The 20,559-nt window shown below is 46.8% G+C and overlaps 1 protein-coding gene across 1 annotated transcript; it reads left to right on the top strand.

Moving 5' to 3' along the window:
- Positions 1-900: 900 nt before the first annotated feature.
- On the top strand, positions 901-1,227 carry LOC307110487 (small integral membrane protein 26-like; the record flags this gene model as incomplete). Its single annotated transcript, XM_079789608.1, has 1 exon — positions 901-1,227. The coding sequence occupies one exon, from the start codon at positions 901-903 to the stop codon at positions 1,225-1,227; it is 327 nt and encodes a 108-aa protein (XP_079645734.1).
- Between the last annotated feature and the right edge of the window lie 19,332 nt (positions 1,228-20,559).

The raw sequence follows: 20,559 nt of genomic DNA, 5'->3' as shown, positions 1-20,559 counted from the left end.
CCTCGAGGGGTCCCAGATTGGAGAGGGTGCAGACTGGGCTGAGGGACACACACCCCCATGCACGAATTTCATGCACCGGGCCTCTAGTAAGAAATAAAAGGCCCATGAGGAGCCAGGTTCTCCTCATCTTGGGCTCTGCCACTCTCACTGGGGTTAATAAATTAGGTCCCATCTGCTGTTAGTTATCATGATCTGCAAGCTCCAACTATAGTCCTCAGAGGTGACAGGTGACCCCAGGACTACATGTGCTATCAGAGAACTGCAGACTTAGAAAGAGCCTCACAGAATCCAGGCCAGACCCATTTCATTCATCCATAAAACAAGGCATTCATTTGAGTGAATTAAGTAAGTCACTTGCAGCTATTAACAGTGACGCAGGAACTTAAATACAGGTTTCCTCTCAGCTCAGTATACACTCCACTGCCCATGGTGCTTTCACACTTATAAACACGTGTGCCCCCAGGACAGCCTACCCTTTCCTTAGACCCTCAGCAAACACACTTTGTACAATATTTTCCAAGATCAGTACTCCTTGGAATGCCTGATATCCAAGAAAGGCATGCCAGATACTGTTAACTGAATAGAAATTTAATCAATAACACATAAAAGTATCATATCAGAAAATGTGCATGTAAACTGTCTTCTGAGGTTTCCTGAGGAGTTTGGCCATAGGTCCGGAGCTAAGGTTCTGGTACTGGAAATAGTCAGGGAGTTAGCACATGAAATGAGGTTGCTCTGAAGGCCACACACAGGGATGATGGCAGAATCAGGAACCAAGCAGTTGGTCCAAAGATCACATGAGCCAAAAGAGTCAGACAGAGCAGAATAATCAAGAACAAGACAGGTGAACCGCCTACGCCCGCGAGGCTTGGAGAAGACTTTCCTTCCTCCGGTGGCGCCATGCGTCCGGACCAGGCCTCAGCTTGGTACCGGCGCATGTCCGCGGTTTACGCTTTGGGCACCTGGAGCGTGTTGGGCGCCTTGATTTTCACCGGCCGCCGCAAAAAGAGCAAGTCAGGAGGTGATAAAGTAGAACAAAAAGATGTCTCAACATATGAAAGCCCTGAGTCAAGTGATGAATTAGACCTAAGGAATGAAATAACTGAGCCCCCAAAAGGGTTTTATGTGGAAACAATTGTCACATATAAAGAAGATTTTGTTCCAATTACTGACAAGATCCTCAACTATTGGAAATCATGGACTGGTGGCCCTGGACCAGAATCATGATTGACTGCTGGATTCCGAAAACCAGGACTTTGTTTCAGCATGTAAATGTGATAGATGCCTTGATTTCAATTTTATGTTTTTGAAAGTGTATAACCTTTAATCTTTTATGTAAAATATGATCACTAATAATATGCAGTAAATATTTCCTTGAGGAAAAGTAAAAAAAAAAAAAAAAAAAAAAAAGAACAAGACAGGTGGTCCAGGAGAGAGGGAGAGTGTCTATAATGGAGGGGAGTTGGAGAGGAGGGACAGCCTCAAGAGTGTCCCTGGGTCCCAAGTCACAGCCACTAGTGTTTTCACTACATACCTAGAGTTTCAACTGTGGCTCCCAAGAAATTGGGTTTCATGCTCTGAAACATTTTCCTAAAAAGATTTTTGGGACTAAAATAGAATTGCCCATTTTTTCCTTTGCCAAAACAAGAACAAAAATACAAAAACACATTAGCAGCATTTCATGAAATTTAGAAAGAACCAATTCTCAGATGAAAGGACATTTATTTAAATTGACTAGATATGGCTCCATGAAAAACATACAAAACACACTACATCAGCCACTGCTTTGCTCACTGCACCGTGGACTGCTGGACTAGACCAGGTGGGAGGAAGTGCCAAGCAAGTCTGAACATATTTGGAATCAACCAACTCCTCTTATGGGTGCATATTCATCTCACTTATGATGGACAAGTCAGAAAAGCATTCTAGAGGGTCATTTTCTCCAACAGCGGGTGTTAAGCGCTATTGCTAGCCCTTCCCGGATCCCTTAGGCCTCTTCCATTTACCGTATATCAAGCCTGGTTCCCAGGTTTACTATGATTTGCACTCCTCATACCTGTAGCCTAATCAAAGAGGAAGGAAGAAACCCCACTTCCTTTGCCTTGTGTAAGACCATCATGGCTCCTTTGTTACTCAAGTGTTAGAAATTTCAATTAAGAACAAACGTAAGCCCAAAGTAAACAGAAGGAAGGAAATAACAAAGATCAGAGCAGAAATAAATACAATTGAGACCAGAAAAACAATAGAAAAGATCAACAAAACTAAGAGCTGATTTTTAGAAAAGATAAACAAAATTAACAGATCTATAGTTAGTCTAACAAAGAATATGAGAGAAGACTCAAATAAATGATATCAGATATTAAAGAGGAGGCATGACAACTAATACCATAGAAATACAAAGGATCATAAGAGACTATTATGAATAATTCTACACCAACAGATTGGATAACCTAGAAGAAATGGACAAATTCCTAGGTTATCCAATCTGTTGGTATAGAACTGTTCATAGTAGTCTCTTATGACCCTTTGTATTCGCAGGTAGTGTCCATGCTTGCTCACAGCCTCCACTTTTTTTGCCTAGTGCAATGGTTTTTCAATTTTACTTTAGCAGCAAAACTCGGGTCAAATGAAATATTTCACCAAACCCCAAAGATAAAACAACAAAAAGTAGTGAAGTGAGGAAGTCTTGCTTTCACTCCTCCTTGCTCCCTTTAGCAGCCCTTCACCCACTGCCACTGGACCGCAGGGCCCCCAAATCCCTAGAGCTCAGTGAACCTCATACAAACCTCCCATTTTTACCTTTCTCGCCAGTGTCCTTTCCTCCAGCCCAACCCTCACTCAGCTGCCAGCCTAATATTAACACCAGCCTAATCTTAACACCCCTTTTAACCTGTCACCCTTGATTCCATCAAGTCTAAACCCTCCCTGCTGGCTCCAAGACAGGCCTGAAACTAGCCACACATTCAACCTCTGTCCCACTTCTTCAGTCTACTCACATCACATTGGCTTCAACAGGATCTTCTATACACACCACGCTGCTTTCACTCCTGGGACTTCCTGAGCCTGTGATGCTTACGCACAGCCTCCCCCTTTACTCTGTCCTCTCCCTCATCAAGTGGCCCCACTCCACTCCCACCCTCACCTTCTTCTGGATTCTGTTGCACCAGGCACCACCTTTACTCTTCCCAAAATCCAGAATCACCCTAAATTCTCCCTCTCCATCACCTTGTGCATCCGATCCATTAACAGTACTTGGATTTGACCTTGTGAATGTACCTTAAACCCATGCCCTCGCCCTCCTTGCTGCCTCAATATAGACTCTCATAACTCCCTCAAGGACTCCTGGAAAAACTTGCTGATGGGTTTCCTCCTTTGCCAGTCTACCTTGTCCCTAGCTGCAGGGCCACCATCCAATTGCAGTCCCCTCCCCTGGCCTAAAACCTTTCCACAGCTCCCACGGTTTTGCCTTAAGGTCCACGCTTTAAGCTGAGTATAAAAGGCTATTCATCCTCTGACCTCCACCTGCCTTTTGACCTCATCTCCTACCACTTCCCTTCCTCCAGCAATGAAGGGTGAATGCCTGGCCAGCAAGAAGCCAAGTTGTTAAATACCTTGGCTCTCTCACCCCTGCCTGGAAGCCTCTGCAGGGCACCCTCAGCTTGCACCCCCCCCCCTTCTCCCCAGCCCCTGATGTCCTCTACTTCCTCCTCCAGCTTCACTCAGTCACTCCCCCCTCCGTGCTCCTATCATAGTGTAATTTCTTACTCATCTCTCTCCCACATCTCATTCACATCACAGACGCTCAGTAAGTGTTTGATGAACTACACCTTCTTGCAACTCAGAAGTCATGCCTCCTTAAAGCTCTCCAACTCCTCTCATACTCACAATTCTAGCCTTTCACACATCTGGTTCTTCCCAAGGGCTTATTGTGTATAAAGCTAAGCACATAGTAGGTGTTCAATAAATAGGATTTCTAAGGCTAACATGTATGCACCCACCCTCTAAAATGAGGACATAACAGCCCTCCTTAGCTGAAATCAAGAGATCCAGCTGGGGCCAAGTAAACTAGGAACTAGCTGCCAAAAACAGCTAAGCACACTCATCCACACAGCTGGTGAGCCAAGAACGACTCACTCCAGTTCTGCCTTGCGAAGGAGGAGCACGTCACCACCCCCCTCCTCCTCCCTTTAGGAGCTTTTCCTCTGCCCTCCGTAGAGATCCCAAATAAGGCAGCCCGGAGCCAGCTAGAGGAAGATAAAGGAGGGGATCAAACAAGGCTCTTGTTGCAGCTACGAGGTGCTGTGTGTTCTTTTAAAGCAGAGACAAAACAGAATCAAAAGAATGTCTTTTCTCTTTCAGAGACAAGCACAAGCAAAGTCACCCAGCTTTTCCACCTTCAGCAGATTTCTCCTAACAGACCTGGAACACAGGCGAGGGTGGATGTTGGCTCATCCACCTCCAACTGAAGCCAGGAGCATCTAAATCTCTTCTGCTGTCTGGACTTCCCGGGCGGGCTGGGGAGGTAAAATGGGAGGGAGGGAAGGAGGGGAGAGGGGGGAGGGGGGAGGGAGGGAGGATACAATCAACAGCTATTACAGGCTAAGCACTGTGCCTAGCGTTTCACACGTGTCCTCTCCCTGAACCATGGAACAGCCCTCTGAGCTTACTTTAAAGCAGAGAGGACTGAGGGTCCTATTTTAAAGCAGAGAGAACTGAGGCTCAGGAACGTCCTTTAATTTCCTCAAGGATAGAGGGCTAGCAAGTGGCGGAGCTGAAACTGTAAGCCGAGATGCTTGACCATGATTCTCATTCACTCTCCCCAGCACTGCCGCTTCTCTCCCTTCCTCTGGATTTTCCCAAATCTCTGGCAGGACCAAGCTTCGCTTGACACCCAGTCCATCTCCCCACTTTCTGCTTGGCGAAGCAGGTCCACACCCGCTGTGGCTTCTCGTCATCGGGGGAATTTACTCCACACCCACATGCATTCGTGTGCTGTTCCCAAGGTCAGAGCTAAAGGGTCATAGTGGATGAGGATTAGGAACAGCCCAGCCTCTGCGGGCCCAGGCAGGTGGAGCACTAGAATCGCCCCTGGGGGGAGCCTGTGTTTGAAAAGTCACCTATGCTGGCTAGTCCTTGGCTCCTATCTAGTGTCGCCCTCCCCATCCCCCATGTCCCCCTCTCTATCACGACACATCTTTAGTTTCTCCTTTCTCCTTATCGCAATCTGGAATTACTCTTACCCCCCGTGTTTCCTTGTGCGGTGTCTTCCCGAACCACTAGAAGGCCAGCGAAGTCGAAGGCAAGGCAGGCTGTCCAGGAATTCTGAGTCAGACCAGATCCCCAGATCCGCCTCCTCCACTGCCCAAGAGGTTCTTCCCCAGGCCTCTCTGCCTGGCTTGCTCCCCACCACTGCATTCACTCAGTTTACCTGGACTGGAAGGGACCTGCGTAATGCATTACACAATGTGACGCTAGTCTCCAGCTGGACGTAGACTCGCAACTCCGTCCGTGTCTGTCCCTGGGGGATTCCTCCAGAAGCTGGAAGCATCCGCCTAGATCCCAGGAGCCACTGCAAAACGGGACAAGGGTCCTCCCCAATCAGCTGTTCACTGGGATGCCCTGGCTGCCCACACCTTCCATCCAAAGGAAGGAGACACTGCCCCCACTGCCCCACGAGCCGCTTGTTCGCCAGTCACAGATATTTGGCCATAAGTTTATAGCAGTTCCGGGGGTGCCTGTCAAAAACGAGCATTCCAGGGCCCTGATCTTCTCATTCTGATATTTTGTGACCTTAATTTTAGATGTACTGCTTCCCTCCCACTCCAAAGTGAAAAAGGACTGGAGTATACCTAGTTAGACAAAACAGCTCCTGGAAGTGTTTCTTAGACGTGAGCAAGATGTAAAATAGGCAAAATTAAACAAATGACACCGACACAGCTCTTTACTCTTTCCTTCCCTCACAGGTTTGAGCTGTCATCACAACGGTGCTGTGTTTCTAAACTGCATTTCTCTCCCTAAGCACAGGAGCTGTTTTCTTTGCCTGCCTTATGCAGTTGCCAGCCACAACAGTATCATACACCTGGCATTTCTAACTCCTCTGTGTTTTCGCCTTTCCAGCCAAGAACTCTGGCCTTATGTACCTGCTCCGACTAAAGAACACTTGCTTGAATGCAACTTGACAACCCAATTCAATTCACTCCACAAGCATTCTATTTCCATTCAGTAAATTTGTACCTCTCTGTCCGCAATTAAGAAGGAAATATGGTCCGTGTACCCCCTGCGTGTTACAGCAGGAAGAAAAATGTATATAGCTGGCTTGAATGAAAACTCACAGCAAGCTAAGATCTAAAATTCTGATCCTAAGTAGGCTTTGCCTTTCTCTAAGTGCTTTCTGCCCCGGTCAAGCATTCCTTCTCCCTGCCCTTCACACAGGGGAACCTTCCCAGCTATCCACTTTCTACAGGAAGCGGAAATTTAAGGGCCAAATAGAAGCAATGGGTGTGATTTAGCTGTAACCCTGGGCCCTAAGTCCAAGACACTACCTGTCTAAATATGTTACTGCCATCCATGTACTTACGCAGAGGCTCATCTTCATCAATAGCTCTTTTGTTTGGGGTTTTGCAAACTCTACTGCCAAAGGCAGTTACCCTTGGCAGATGTGAACAATAGCAGCGCTGGCTAGTGTTTCTCTGACTTAACCAAGCTGCGGTTCCTCCAGCGATGAGAAGTGCCTGAATGACACTGCCGCTGGCCAGCAATCTGCTGGGCCTCCTCTTCCAGTCCTCTCCTTCCCCCACCCCCTTGTCTGGGCCTGTTTCAAGTGTTTTTGGTTACTGTGGCATGTTGCCTGTGAATGTTAAATATTCAGCAATCTTCGGGCTCCTTAGTGCTTTTGTGCAAATAGGTTGGCTTTGAGAAAAGAACAAGCTGATCTCAACTAAAGGGATCAACACAGCAAGCCAGCAGAGTCAACAGTTCAAATGAAGTTACAAAGGCAGAAGGCTGCCTATTCAACAAGACACACTCCACAACACAGCACAGCAGGGCAGGAGCTAGGGTGCATCTTTATGAGAGGCGGGGTGGCCTGGGGTCAGGACTCCGAATGGGGACTGCCAGGAAATGAATCCTGCAAGGCCTGGGGCAAACATGAGCCTCCCTGGGTCTCCATGTCCTCAAAAACAGAGATTTGTGCCGAATTGATGGGGTTGTTTGTGAAGATTAAATGAAATGAGGCATGCGCTTGGCTCAGTAAATGTGAGCTCTGATTAGTAACCAAAACACACTGCTAAGGGGAGACTTGAAAATTATCTACCCAAAGTAAGCTTCCATCTGCAGATATTTTAAATCTGGAAGTTCAAAAAGGGATGGATATGTATATGTTTCCTACACACACACACACACACACACACACACACACACACAGTTAGCCTGTCTTCCTTTGTATTCCTTGGAATAAACAATGGTTAGCGTAATAATGGTACTGTGGCCACCACTGAGGGAGCATCTACCATATGTCAAGCTGCACTTGGCACTTTATCTACACTCCTTTCGTCTTCACAACAGCCCTAGAGGGAATGGCTAGGTCCCATTTCAGGCAAGGGCGCTTGAAACTCAGAAAGAAGTAACCTACCTCTGAGTGCACAGTAGTTAGTGGCAGATCCTAGAGATGAACTTCTGGGCTGCCAGACGCGACGCTCTTATCACTATGTGGTACAACCTTCGACTTAAGGAGAGAAAGCTGCTGAGTGCACGTCAGAAATGTCTATCCAGCCTGGCCTCCTGTTCCCCAGATGCATTATGGAAAATACATAACATGCTAAAGGGAAATGTAAATGTAAAAAAATGTAATGTAATAAAATAAATAAACACAAGCTTCCGTTCAGAAAGAGGTGAATTTCTCCTTGTTTGAGCTGCCAGTCTATGCTGACAACCATGGTCCAACAGAATTACCCAAATCCCTGTCCTGCCCAGTGAAATCCCCTCCCCCATGGGGCAACCCCAACAAAGTGCCAAGGTTCTCTAGTCCAAGGGCATGACCTCTGACCACTCTCCAGTGCGAAGTGACAGCAAATGTACCCCGGGAGCATGGGACACTCTCAGAGCACAGGCACATGCCAGACCTAATTAGCTTATTTTTACCTACGCTGCTCCTCCCAGCAGTGTCCAATCCCCGCAGCCAAAAGGCTAAGAACCCGGCTGCCAGCATCTCTGCAGCAGCTTCTCAGAGCCTGTTCATAATTAATTTTATAAAGGCCTTGGCTCCCCAGCCCCATTCCATGTGCCTGATTCAGGTGAGATCATGACAGTAATCGTTGCCAAATCTCTGTCCAGTGGAATAAGCACTCACTGGTGTGTGTGTGTGTGTGTGTGTGTGTGTGTGTGTGTGTGTGTGTGTGTGTCAGGGTCAGGGTAGCGGGGAGGGGAGGCAGAAAGAAAAGGCCTCAACACACCTAGAAGCTAGCAAATGAGGCTCTCATACTTTTCAGATCCTGGACACCTGAAATGGCACTTATTTTATTCAGTAATTTATGTGCCTAACTGAGGGCTGTTTTGTGCGTCAGACACTACCCTGGGCACTGGCAATACAGAAATGACTCAGACATGTGATCTCTGTCTTCAAGGAACTGACCATCAAATGAAGCATCTCCCATGCAGAATGCACAGAGAGGGCACAGCTCACTCAGTCTGAGGAGGTCCAGGAAGACTTCCTGAAACCCACCAAAAACTCAGAACCTAACACAGAGCCTGGTACAGTGTAGGCATTCTACATTGACTAAAAGTGTCACTTCATTGACTCCAATATAATAATTAGCTAGGCTATTTGTATCAGCTAGAAAAGCTTTTGCCTACATCAAGAAGCTTAAACATTAGGTATTTTTTTCTCATTCTATATAATAAAAGACTAATATGCAAATTGTCCCCTCAGGAGTTCAACTGCTCACTATGATGTGCGCTGACCACCGGGGGCAGTGCGGAACAAAGGAAGGCCCCGGCTGACAGCCAGCGGCTGGGGAAGGAAGGCCCCCATCGGCCCTGATCGCCAGCCAGGCCTAGGGACCCTACCCGTGCACAAATTTCATGCACCGGGCCTCTAGTATAATAAGAAATCAAGAGGCAAATACAGTTGGTATTGCTCCAGCATCTCAGTAATGTCAGAAATGACATCTCAATGACTCTCTTGATCTTTCCCTCATGGTTACAAGATGGTTCCATAGCTCCAGACATCACATCTACACACAAAGCACAAAAAGAGAGTGAAGCATAGCATTAATGTTGGTTTCTCTTTTCAAAGAAAAGATTTCCCCAAAAATCACCCCAATAGTTTTCTGCCTACTTCTTGGCCATACCTTGCTACATGACCACCCCAGGCTGTCAGAGAACCCAAGAAAGTTAGAATGTTTTGGCTCTCATAGTAAAGGCAAGCAGTGTCTTTTGTGCCTGGTTTAGTTCCCTTGGCTTAATGTCCATGTTGTAGCATATGTAAGAATTTTCTTCCCGTTTAAGGCTGAATAATATTCCCTTCTATGTATATAACATAATATGTTTATCCATTCATCCATTGGTGGACAGCAAGTCCTAACTTCTCTTTTTTTTAACAAATACTTTTGATACTTTTCATTTTTTTAATCCTCACTCAAGGACATGCAGAGTGAGAGAGACATTGATTGGCTGCCTTTAGTATGCTCCTGGACTGGAGATCAAACCTGCAACCCAGGTATGTGCCCTGACTGGGAATGGAACCAGCAACCCTTCAGTACACAGGATGATGCTCAACCAACTAAGCCTCTCTGGCCAGGCATTCTACCTATTGTTTAATGACCCCAAAATAGAGCTCTTCTCTTGATGATCAGAACATTCTAGCCCTCAGCAACCTTTCTCAGTGTATTCATTATTTCTGTGAGAAATAAACACCTATTTGTTTAAGCTACTGGTTCTCTATGAGTCAAAGTCAATCTTTATTAATATACTTCATATGAATATATTAATATACCTGATAATCAGATGGTATGTGTGGTCACACCAGTTGTTAAAATACTCCCATACCAATCAGTGAATAGAAGCTACCCCAGCCCCCTGAGTGACCCTGCTCCCAAGCCCCCAGAGCTCCCCATCATCATGCAATCAAAAGGTTAATGCTAGAGTAGTTGTTACATATTTTTAATATCCACCCAACTTCTATTATAAAACTGTTGTGATAATTAATTGAAGTAGTGCCTATAAAGTACTTAACACAGTGCCTGGAACCTAGTAAATAATAAATTTTCACTCTTATTACATCATAATTATTATAGGACACTTAGAGATCATGCACTATACACGTCACGTAGAAAGAACTTGACAGTATTTTTTGGAAAAATATTTTCTACAAACACTGTTTAAATCAGCTCAGCTTCAGGGAATTTATTCCCCGCCTGGGACATCTGCCTCCTCTGCACGGAGGGGAGGACTTACTAAAAGCTCAAAGAGACCCCTGGCTGGTGGGGATTCTGCCACGTGGTAGGGAGGTCCCGAGGGGATGGGCATGGTCAGGTTGGCATCCTGACTTCAGGGCTGTGCTCCCCCGTGAGTCTAGCTTATTTCTCAGAATCTTTCTGTTCTAGTTTGACCATTGCCTACACACAAGGGGAAAATATTTAAAAAATTAAGAATTGATTCAGGACTCACCCATTTGCCTTCAGCTTTATAAATAGTTACAGTTAGTGGGGTTTGTTTTTGTTTTGTTTTATTTTGTTAGAGAAATGTTCTTACCTCCCCAGGCCACCCATGCATCCGTGTGCACTGCACAGTACAGTTTAACTGCCGCAATTCATCAGCAATGCTAATTCTGCTCACTTGTTTGCCTAAGGAATGCCAAAACCATTGGCTGGCCTCAGTGTTTCACTATCAGCCAACAGTCTTGATGTCCGCCCCACCCTGCCTCTCAGAACAAGGACTCAGCCTGTGTGTCCCAAAAAAGACCCGGGAACCCGCCCAGACTCATCTTTGCTGAAACTGTGACTTCGATGCCTTTCAGTCTGTCCCTCAGTGCTGCTGATTAATTTTAAAATTCCCCCGAGAGGTGAGATATATCAATAGGAGGAAACATGTTACAGAAATGATTCAGGAGAGTTTTGCCACTAGGTCTAACCAACAAAAAGTGCTAAGTGCCCTAGCCTGTTTGGCTCAGGGGAGAGAGCCTTGGCCTGTGGACTGAAGAGTCCCGGGTTCAATTCCAGTCAAGGGCACAAACCTCAGTTGCAGTCTCCCTACCCTGGTCGGGGGCATTTGGGAGGCAACCAATCTTTGTGTCTCTCTCACATCAGTGTTTCTGTCTCTCCCTCTCCCTTCCATCTCTCTAAAAATCAATGGAAAAAATATCCTCGAGTGAGGATTTAAAAAAAAGTGCTATGTGCCAGCAAATGCATGAGAGTGGCCTGGGTGTAATAAGAACAGAGAACCTTCCGTCTTGAGCACTGGGGCTGCCCTGCACAGCAAGTATCAGTGGCTGATAAAAGAACAGGGAGCCCGGAAGACCTGATAAGGAGCAGGTCCCACTGCAGAATCTTAAACAGAGAGGGGACATGATCTGAATGGCGATCGGGAGTCATGGGCTGGAGGACTGGAGAAGGAGAGGAGCAGAAGAAAGGACAGCCAGGGCAGCCCCCACAACAATCAGCTGGAAGGGGATGGATCCTGACTTATGTTAAGTGACGGTTGGGAGAGATGCTGCTGGGAGTCTCCAGAGGAGAAACTGTAGGAAAGGGCAGGGATTGGATGACAGAATGTGGGGAATGGAAGTCATAGGGATCAGAGTTAGAACTGCCGGGTGTCTCCCCTGAGGAACAAAGAGAGTGGTGGGACCAGAATCTGAGCTCCCAGAAAATAATTGAATGCAAAGGGCCAAAGCCTGACATTTGAGAAATGAGCAGAGAAGAGCTCTGTCAGGCCAATGGGAAAATAGTCCCCTGTGTAAGTCCATCCCACCCCAGAGGTAATTAACAGCCCACAAGGTGATGAAGAAACAAAAATGGGCAAACATGGCCAAGACTTGCCCTAAAGTGAGTGGGGTCCTATAGCCAGCTCTTACCAAAACTTTTTCAGAGCCCTTTGTAATGATTAAATTAGATAATCTTACCGTTAAATAAACTATATTAAAAACAACGGTGATAAATATTTAAAATCACTTCCTAATTATTTTACTACATTTCACTGTCACTACAATCTATGCTCTTGAGGTCATTTACTGGTGTGTGTGTTGTATCTGTGTTGTGAATACTATAGGATGGTGTGCTACTGCACTTCTCTTCCAATTCTGGATTTGGTGATGTCACACTAGTAGTGTGCAATCATACATGGTGGAATATTTACACCAGGGAAATTGGCAAATGCTCTTCCAGGTCAGGACTCTAGGAAGAAGCCTAGGGTGGAAAGCTGGGCAAAGGCAGGGTGTTCCTCATTCACATAGGACCCAGGCCTTTGCAGTGCCTTCATTCTCTAAGCAATATCCTGTCCTTGGGAGCCTCTTCCATCTATCTGCCTTGCAATCTCTGGCTTTGGGTGCCAGGTAACTGGACCTTAAATAGCCAGCACTATAGCATTTGGTGTCTTCAGGATCTCTAAACTCAATCCAAGTCTCTCATTTGTAGTTTAAAGAGCCTTAGGGCAGCAGTATATTTCCTGCTGCTAACCAGGCACCTGCAGAGATTTAAGCCCTGGGTTAAATTAAGTTCCCAGAGATTGGTTGTCAGGGTCTGCCACGAGATAGGCAGGACACTCCCAAAAACCCCCTCTATGCCTTGTCAGTTCATGCCAAATGGTTTCCCAAGAAATCTGGTTACTGCAGTTGAAGGACAAAGTCACCAAAGGGCAGCTTAATGGGCCTTTTAAAAAGTTAGATGAAGCTGCTCCAGCCTTGCAAGAGGGTTCTGGAATTCAAGCCCCTCCCTACAGCCCCCACCACCATTACCGCCACCTTCATTCAGACCCCCAGACCTTCCCTGCTGCCCCTGTTTCTGGAATAAATGGCTAGCTCATCTCCCTGCTCCTCTTTTGTGTCCTCCTGCCTGTCCCATCTGTTCTCCACATTGCAGGCACCAGTCCTTCCTGGATGTGAATGTGATCACAGGCCACTGTCTTTGGCTCACATTCGGTAGCCAGTGCACCAGGTCCTCCAGATCCCTCTCCATTTTTCCTCTCAGTAGCCCGCCGCCCCTGCTCCCCTCACTCTTTCCTAGAGTGCAGTCCCCTGGCTCCCCGGGCCCTACTACCAGTGGAAGCCTCTACCCACTTCACATCAGCTCCTGGGCTTTCAGCCCATCTTCAGGACCCAGTACAGGGATCTTCCTCTTCCCCAAGATTGAGTTGGGTGCCTCTCTTCTCCTAGGCTTCCTGCCATTGTGGTACTTACCACCTGGTATTGGCCTGTAAGCCTCTCTTGCTGCACTTGCCAAGCCCCTCACCCCCATTCTCCACAGCCAGAACAGCGCCTTATTCATGGTGAGACCTTATTCCCAGCATTCAGCTTGACCTGCCACAGTGGAAGCACTCAGTAAATGCTTGAATGAATACATGGATGGCATCAGAGCTTGGGTGTGTTGGCACTTACAAGTAGGTAGTCTCAAAGGAGAAGAGGTTGATGTTTAAGAACATATGTTCTGGAGGGACTTGGAGGCCTATTCCAGCCATGCCGCTCACTCGCTGTGCAGCCTTGGGACCTTCCCTAACGTGGATGCTTACAAAAATTTTCTATGTATTAATTCTCATATCTGACCCTCACAATCACTCTATGAGAAGCAGACTGTTGTGGTTATTACTATATTTTCTCTTTTTTTTAACTGAAGAGAAAGCTGAGGCACAGAGAAGTTAAAAAACTTGATAAATGGGAAAATCAGGAGTTGAAACCTCACACTTAACCACTAGGCTATGATGCACACTAGTAGGTTAGCACAAGGTCGGGCATGCTAAAAGTGCTCCAGAAATGTGAGCCTCCCCTAGACCACAGCTTGGGGACCCCCAAAACTCCCATCAATTTCCATTATCTAGCAAATTGTTTTATCCATCTACTAGAGGCCCAGTGCATGATTTAATCATGCACCTGGTGCACCAGCGGGCTGTCCGCCGGTGCCCCAGGCCTTCCGAAAGCCTCCGGCGCTGCGGAGGCTTTCGAAAGGCCTTGCGCCGGAGCAGAGAGCCGGCCAGGTCCCCTGCTTTGGCCTTTGATCGCGGGGTCCTGTCTGGCTGGCTGTCCGCCGGTGCCCCAGGCCTTCCGAAAGCCTCCGGCGCTGCGGAGGCTTTTGAAAGGCCTTGCACCAGAGCAGACAGGCGGCCAGGTCCCCCGCTTTGGCCTTTGATCGCGGGGGACCTGTCCGGCTGTCCGCCGGCGACCCAGGCCTTCCGAAAGCCTCCGGCGCTGCGGAGGCTTTCGAAAGGCCTTGCGCCGGAGCAGAGAGCCGGCCAGGTCCCCCGCTTTGGCCTTTGATCGCGGGGTCCTGTCTGGCTGGCTGTCCGCCGGTGCCCCAGGCCTTCCGAAAGCCTCCGGCGCTGCGGAGGCTTTCGAAAGGCCTTGCACCAGAGCAGACAGGCGGCCAGGTCCCCCGCTTTGGCCTTTGATCGCGGGGGACCTGTCCGGCTGGCTGTCCGCCGGCGACCCAGGCCTTCCGAAAGCCTCCGGCGCTGTGGAGGCTTTCGAAAGGCCTTGCGCCGGAGCAGACAGGCGGCCAGGTCCCCCGCTTTGGCCTTTGATCGCGGGGGACCTGTCCGGCTGGCTGTCCGCCGGCGACCCAGGCCTTCCGAAAGCCTCCGCAGACAGGCGGCCAGGTCCCCCGCTTTGGCCTTTGATCGCGGGGGACCTGTCCGGCTGTCCGCTGGTGCCCCAGGCCTTCTGAAAGCCTCCGGCAGCCATGGTACAGACGCTGAGCTCGCGGCGCCAGTGGCGCCGCGAGCTCAGCGTCCTGCTGGCCCAATCAGCTACCCGGGCCACCCTGAGTCCCGCCCCCTGCGCCTCCTGCTGGCCCAATCATGGGCGTAGCGGAGTGATGGTAATTTACATGTTACCATTTTATTATGTAGGATTGCCATCATCCAGAACAAAATCTTCTAACATTTGTGCCATTTGGGTCCCAGCACCAACTTCACTGCGGGGATATCCCTTACACAAGGGAAGCCTGTGGATTGTCATAAAAATGACCCCAAACTAAGAAGCCAGGGCAAGGCAAACTTCACATCGCTAGAGTTCAGTTTCCTCATCTGTAAAATGGAGTGGAAATAAACACATTGACTACCTCACAGGGTTGTTCTCAAGCTTGAATGAAATAAGAGATGTTAACTTGTTTTATAAATTATGGAAGCTATAAAAGATATTAGTTCACAGGGGTAGGCCAAGGGGGTAGGGTGAAGGTTCTGATGTGGGTGGGAGCTACTGCAAGGTTATTCAGACAAGGTGCTTCCCCACCACATCCCCCTTCCTTCTCCTCCCCTCTTTCAGCCTGAACATGGCAGAAGAGCAGCCTGCAGTTGGCTACTAGGTAGCGATATCACTTGGGATTTCTGTGCTGGGAATTGCTCTAGACTAAATGCTGCACCCCCTCAAAATTCCTATGTTAAATCCTAGTTGGAGGTAAGGTCTTTGGGGTGAATAGGTCATGAGGGTGGAGCTCTCATGAATCGGGTTAGTGTCCTTATAAAAGAGGCCTCAGAGAGCTCCCTTGCCCCTCTGCCACTTGAGGTCAGAAAGAGATGACGACCATCTAGGAACCAAAAAGCAGGCTCTCGTTAGACACTAAATCTGCCAACACCTTGACCTTGGACTTCCCAGCCTCCAGAACCATAAGCAATCAATTTCTCCCCTGGCAGGTGTGGCTCACTTGGTTGAGCATCATCCTGTGCACCAAAAGGTCACCAGTTCGATTCCCAGTCAGGGCACATGCCCAGGTTGCGGGTTCGATCCCCGCTTCTATGAGAGGCAACCAAAGATGTTTCCCTCTCACATTGATGTTTCTCTATCTCTCTTCCTCTCTCTCTAAAATCAGTTTAAAAAATCATATATTTTTAAAAAAGAAATAAATTTCTGTTGTTTATAAGCCACCCCATCTATGGTATTTTATTATAGCAGCCCAAATTGACTAACACAGGAGTTCTTACAAATTATTTTAAGTTGGAATGGTTACCAAAAGTAGATCTGCCCTATAATGATTTTGGCCTTGACACCAACATGAAAAAAGAACTCCAACATAACAACCATAACACACACACACACACAAGCGCGCGCGCACACACACACACACACACACACACACACACACCTTAAGGCATTGTTTATAACAGGAAAAGTCTCTTAAAGACCAATTCATACTTATTCTATACAGGGTTTTGTTTGTTTGCAATGCAGAACCATTAGTTGCTTGTTTTATAGGATTTCAATTACTAGAAAGGCTATTACCAGCAGATAGGAATGGGGTTGGCAGCCTGACTTCACAAGGCAGACCTGCACATTTACATCTTTAGACTTTGTATGCTTTGGTTCACAAATAAAGTCCTAGTCAACAAGCTCTTTACATTTGAATAGATTACAGAGTGTTTACAGGTCTGAGTCCTTCCAAGAAGGTAGTTAATTGGCCTCACAAACAACAGCCGGAGAGTGTCATTATCCTGATTTAACAAAGGAAGACACTTCATCCAGAGAAGTTAAGGGACTGGATCCAGGCCCTGGCGAGGAGTTTAATCATCATTGTCATCAGTGTCGTTATCTCGTCACTAATTTTTTACATGCTAGGAGGGCACTCCAACAATCTGTCCTCGTCTTCCAGGAGCTCAGAGATTAATAGGCCTTTGATATAACCATTTCTCAAAGAGCTAAGGAGGTAATAAAACATAAATATTTATTAAAAGTAATACTCCGGTACCTCAGGCTTCCATTCTTCATTAGAAAAAGTCAGAGGAACCAAGTCCAAACGATGGGGAGGTCACCCCTCTGCTGAGTCTCAGTTTCCCCATGTGTAGTAAAGAAGTCCATGTCTTCTTTCCTCAGGACCAGCTGAGACACTTATTAAACACCCGGATTCCCAGGCTCCCACATCATAGGAGTGGGGTGGGCCTAGGATCAGAGTCTATAGGAAATGCTGTTTTAACTAAGGATGGAATAGAGGACAGGACAAAAGCTTTTGAGTTAAATGCGTCCGAGGCACTGTCATTGTTCAATGTGGCCCTCACAGCTGCTGACCCAGAAACACGGTTTATTTTTAGAAGTCTGGACAAACCCAAGCCTGATGGACCGTTTATCTCCATAGTACATAGAACTGAATTCAACGAAGAACCTTGAATTGGGATAGTCACATAGTCACCTAATTAGGACTGTGATGAGGTGCCTTTTCCCCCAGGGCACAGCCCGCCCAAGAATAGTCAGAAGGGCATAAAGATGAGGAACGGCCCAGGCCAAACTGCTTGGGCTTCAAGTGACCTTGGACAAGTTACTTACCTTCCTTGAACCTCAGTTTCCTCATCTGTACAGTTAATATTACAACATGCATAAACCTGGAAGACATTATGCTCAGTGTGAGAAGCCAGACATAAAAGGCTACATATTATATGTATGATTCCGTTTATATGAAATGTCCAGAATAGGTAAATCCATAGAGAGAGGAAGCAGATTAGAGGTTGCCAGAGGCTGGGAGGGATGGGGAGTGACTGCTGCTTGGGTCCAGGGTTTCCTTTTGGGTGATGAAAATATTCTAGAACTAAATAGTCACCATGGTTGCACAACATTGTGCATGTATGAAATGCTACTGAATTTTACGCTTTAAAGTGGTTAAAATGATGAGTTTTATGTTATGTATTTTACCACAATTGTTTAAATGCAATCAACAGTAACTTCCCTCACCCTCTCTCCCCGTCCAGCAGTGCGGGAGCCAGGACCCAACAATGGCAACAGGAGGGACATGTGGCCAGACAGGCTGGAGCTACTGTGTCCTTCACCTCATAAGCACCTTAGCACCTTAGAATCAGACTGACTACTTGTATGCCATGAGGATATCTCCTTATATTATCAAATTCTCTGAGTCCAGGTACCTGACCTCATTCATTCTTATAATCTAAACTGCTGTGCAGGAAGCTGAGGCTCAGAGCATCTCAGAGACTGTAAGTGGCAGAGCCAGGTATGAACCGGTTCAGTCTGAGACCAAAACCTGAGATCTTCCTATTTTAATACACTGTCTCCTAAGAGCAAAGGTGTTAATTTTATATAAACATGTACTTTCTACACTTCTCACTCTTCACTAAAGACCTTCAAACTCTTTCCTTTTATTCTCATAATAATCCTGTGGAGTCGGTGTTATCTCCAGTAATGTGTTTTGCCCAAAGAAACTGGCCTGGTCCCCAGAGTCTGTCCCCTCTGAGCAGCTCCCATGCTGAGTAATTAGATTACAAACAGAAATAGGGTAGGTCCTGTGAGAACTTTCTAGATCAAGGATGTGAAAACAAATAAAAGGTTTTTGTTTGGGGTTTGCTTTGTTTTTGTAAAACCTGAATTGCTAGCCAAACATTCTCCCATCAGATATGGAAATGCTGAGCCCCCTGAGTCCCCTACTGAATTACTGCACATTAGCTCAGTTAAATGCATGTTTCTCTACTAAGCAAGTCCAGCGGAGGAAGTATGCTTAATCTGATGCTTTTAGCATTTAAAAAAGAACAGAAGCGGAAAAGGCAATAGACAAGAAACTTATGGGAGCATGGTATATTAAGTCTTCTTTCATTAAACTAATAGCTACTGAGCACCTACTGGGCATGGTTGTAGGAAGATTTAGGATCCAATGTAGACTTCTGACCTTCATGGAATTTGTAATCTATACCAGAGTGATCACCTAAAGAGCTTTTACAATACAGGTTCCAAGGCCCTGTCCCTAGAGACCTACAGTGAAGCCCGGGAATCCAGATTTTGAAAAACATTCTCAGTGATTAGAAGGAAAAGCCAAATCTGAGAACCTGGCCTATTCCTTCCCAAACTTACCCATTCGTTAGGCACCTATAGTACTTGGTAACCATACACACTCCCAGGCCTCTCTCCATGGGGCCTGAAAGCGGAAATGTTTAACAAGCATATCAGGTGACTCCGGGGATCCAGCAAGTTTGGGAAACAATGTGCTGACAGACCTAACCACTGCACACAGCCCGAATCTGATCCCCGAAGCCCCACAGTAACAGACCCGCGCGACCCACGCGACACTATGGTTCACTCCCATCAGGGGGATAAATGGTGATGGAAAGAGACGTGACTTTGGGTGGTGAACACACGATACAGTGCGCAGGTGATGTGCTGTGGAATTGTGCCCCTGAAACCTGTATGATTTTGTTAACCAGGGCCACCCCAATAAATTCAATAAAAGGGGGGGGGGGGATAAACTAATTACTTAGACCGTCAAAAGCCACCATAGGGAAGCACTCCATTCTCAGAGGGCTCTGTCCCCTTCAGCAAAAATTCAGTAAGAAAGAAGACACCCCCTCTACGTATTAGTGCTATAAACCATAACCATTAAATCAAACTGGAAAGAACTCTGATTTCAAAGAAAGTGTGCCTCTGGGCTAAGACCTGCGATGCCAAGTTAACCGGAAGACATTTCTCTCGCAAGGCCACCAACCTGTGTGTACCTCCAATGCCTTATAAATAAATAATGGACATGAAATACCAATAATGAACTTGGGGAAATACTAGCTCATTTACACCATAATGGAAATGCCCAGGGATCTTTAACAATTGAAGGACTGATACCAGCCTCCCTAAGAAGTACACCAAGCCATGTTATTTCACATGTGAGTGTAATTTCTAAATTGCAGCGTATAATTCAGAAGGGTGTATGCGCTCTGAAAGGCAAAGAAGTATTTATATGAATGCTATTACTCAACTGCATCCTCCCCTGATGAGAAAAATCAAAGGAATTATTGGAACAATGTATTCCTTGAGGCCCGGGAGCAAAATGTTTCAGAAAAAGGCTATCATTAATCTTAATGCAGTTGGGGAGATAAGCCAGTGTTCCGTGCCACGTGAAGCACACAGAGGTCTGTGCCTTTGTGTGAGTGGCGTCACTCCTTCCACCCCCGGTGGCTGACAGAGCTGGCACCGCTGCACGTCTGTGCCCCAGAGCCCCGCACCAAGGCGGGCCATCATTTATTTGGGTTGGGAACAAGGGGTTCAGCTGCTGCTTATGAACAGATCCCCACCTATCAGAGTCACCTTCCCAAGACCCAAGTCTGATATCCTCGGATAAAATCTAAACTCCTAAGTTTGGCAAGTGCGATCCTCCAAAAACAGCCCCTCCCTACCTCGGCAGCTGCTCTTTCAGCCTTTTCTACTCCTCTCTCCTTCCCTCCCCCTTTCTACTTCCTTACTTTGCATCTGACACTCCAACAATTTGGAATATTTTGTTTTCTAAACATACTTTGGTGTTGTGGTTCTCCAATGGGGGCAATTTTGCCAAGCTCCTCCCCCCCACACACACCCTACTCCCACCCCGGGTACATTTAGAAGCTCTGAAGACACTTTTTTTAAATTTAAATTCTTTATTGTTGAAAGTATTACATATGTCTCCTTTT

The sequence above is a fragment of the Cnephaeus nilssonii genome (genome assembly GCF_951640355.1).
Source record: "Cnephaeus nilssonii genome assembly, chromosome: 2".
NCBI lineage: Eukaryota > Metazoa > Chordata > Mammalia > Chiroptera > Vespertilionidae > Cnephaeus > Cnephaeus nilssonii.
This window is presented reverse-complemented; position numbering and strand designations above follow the sequence as displayed.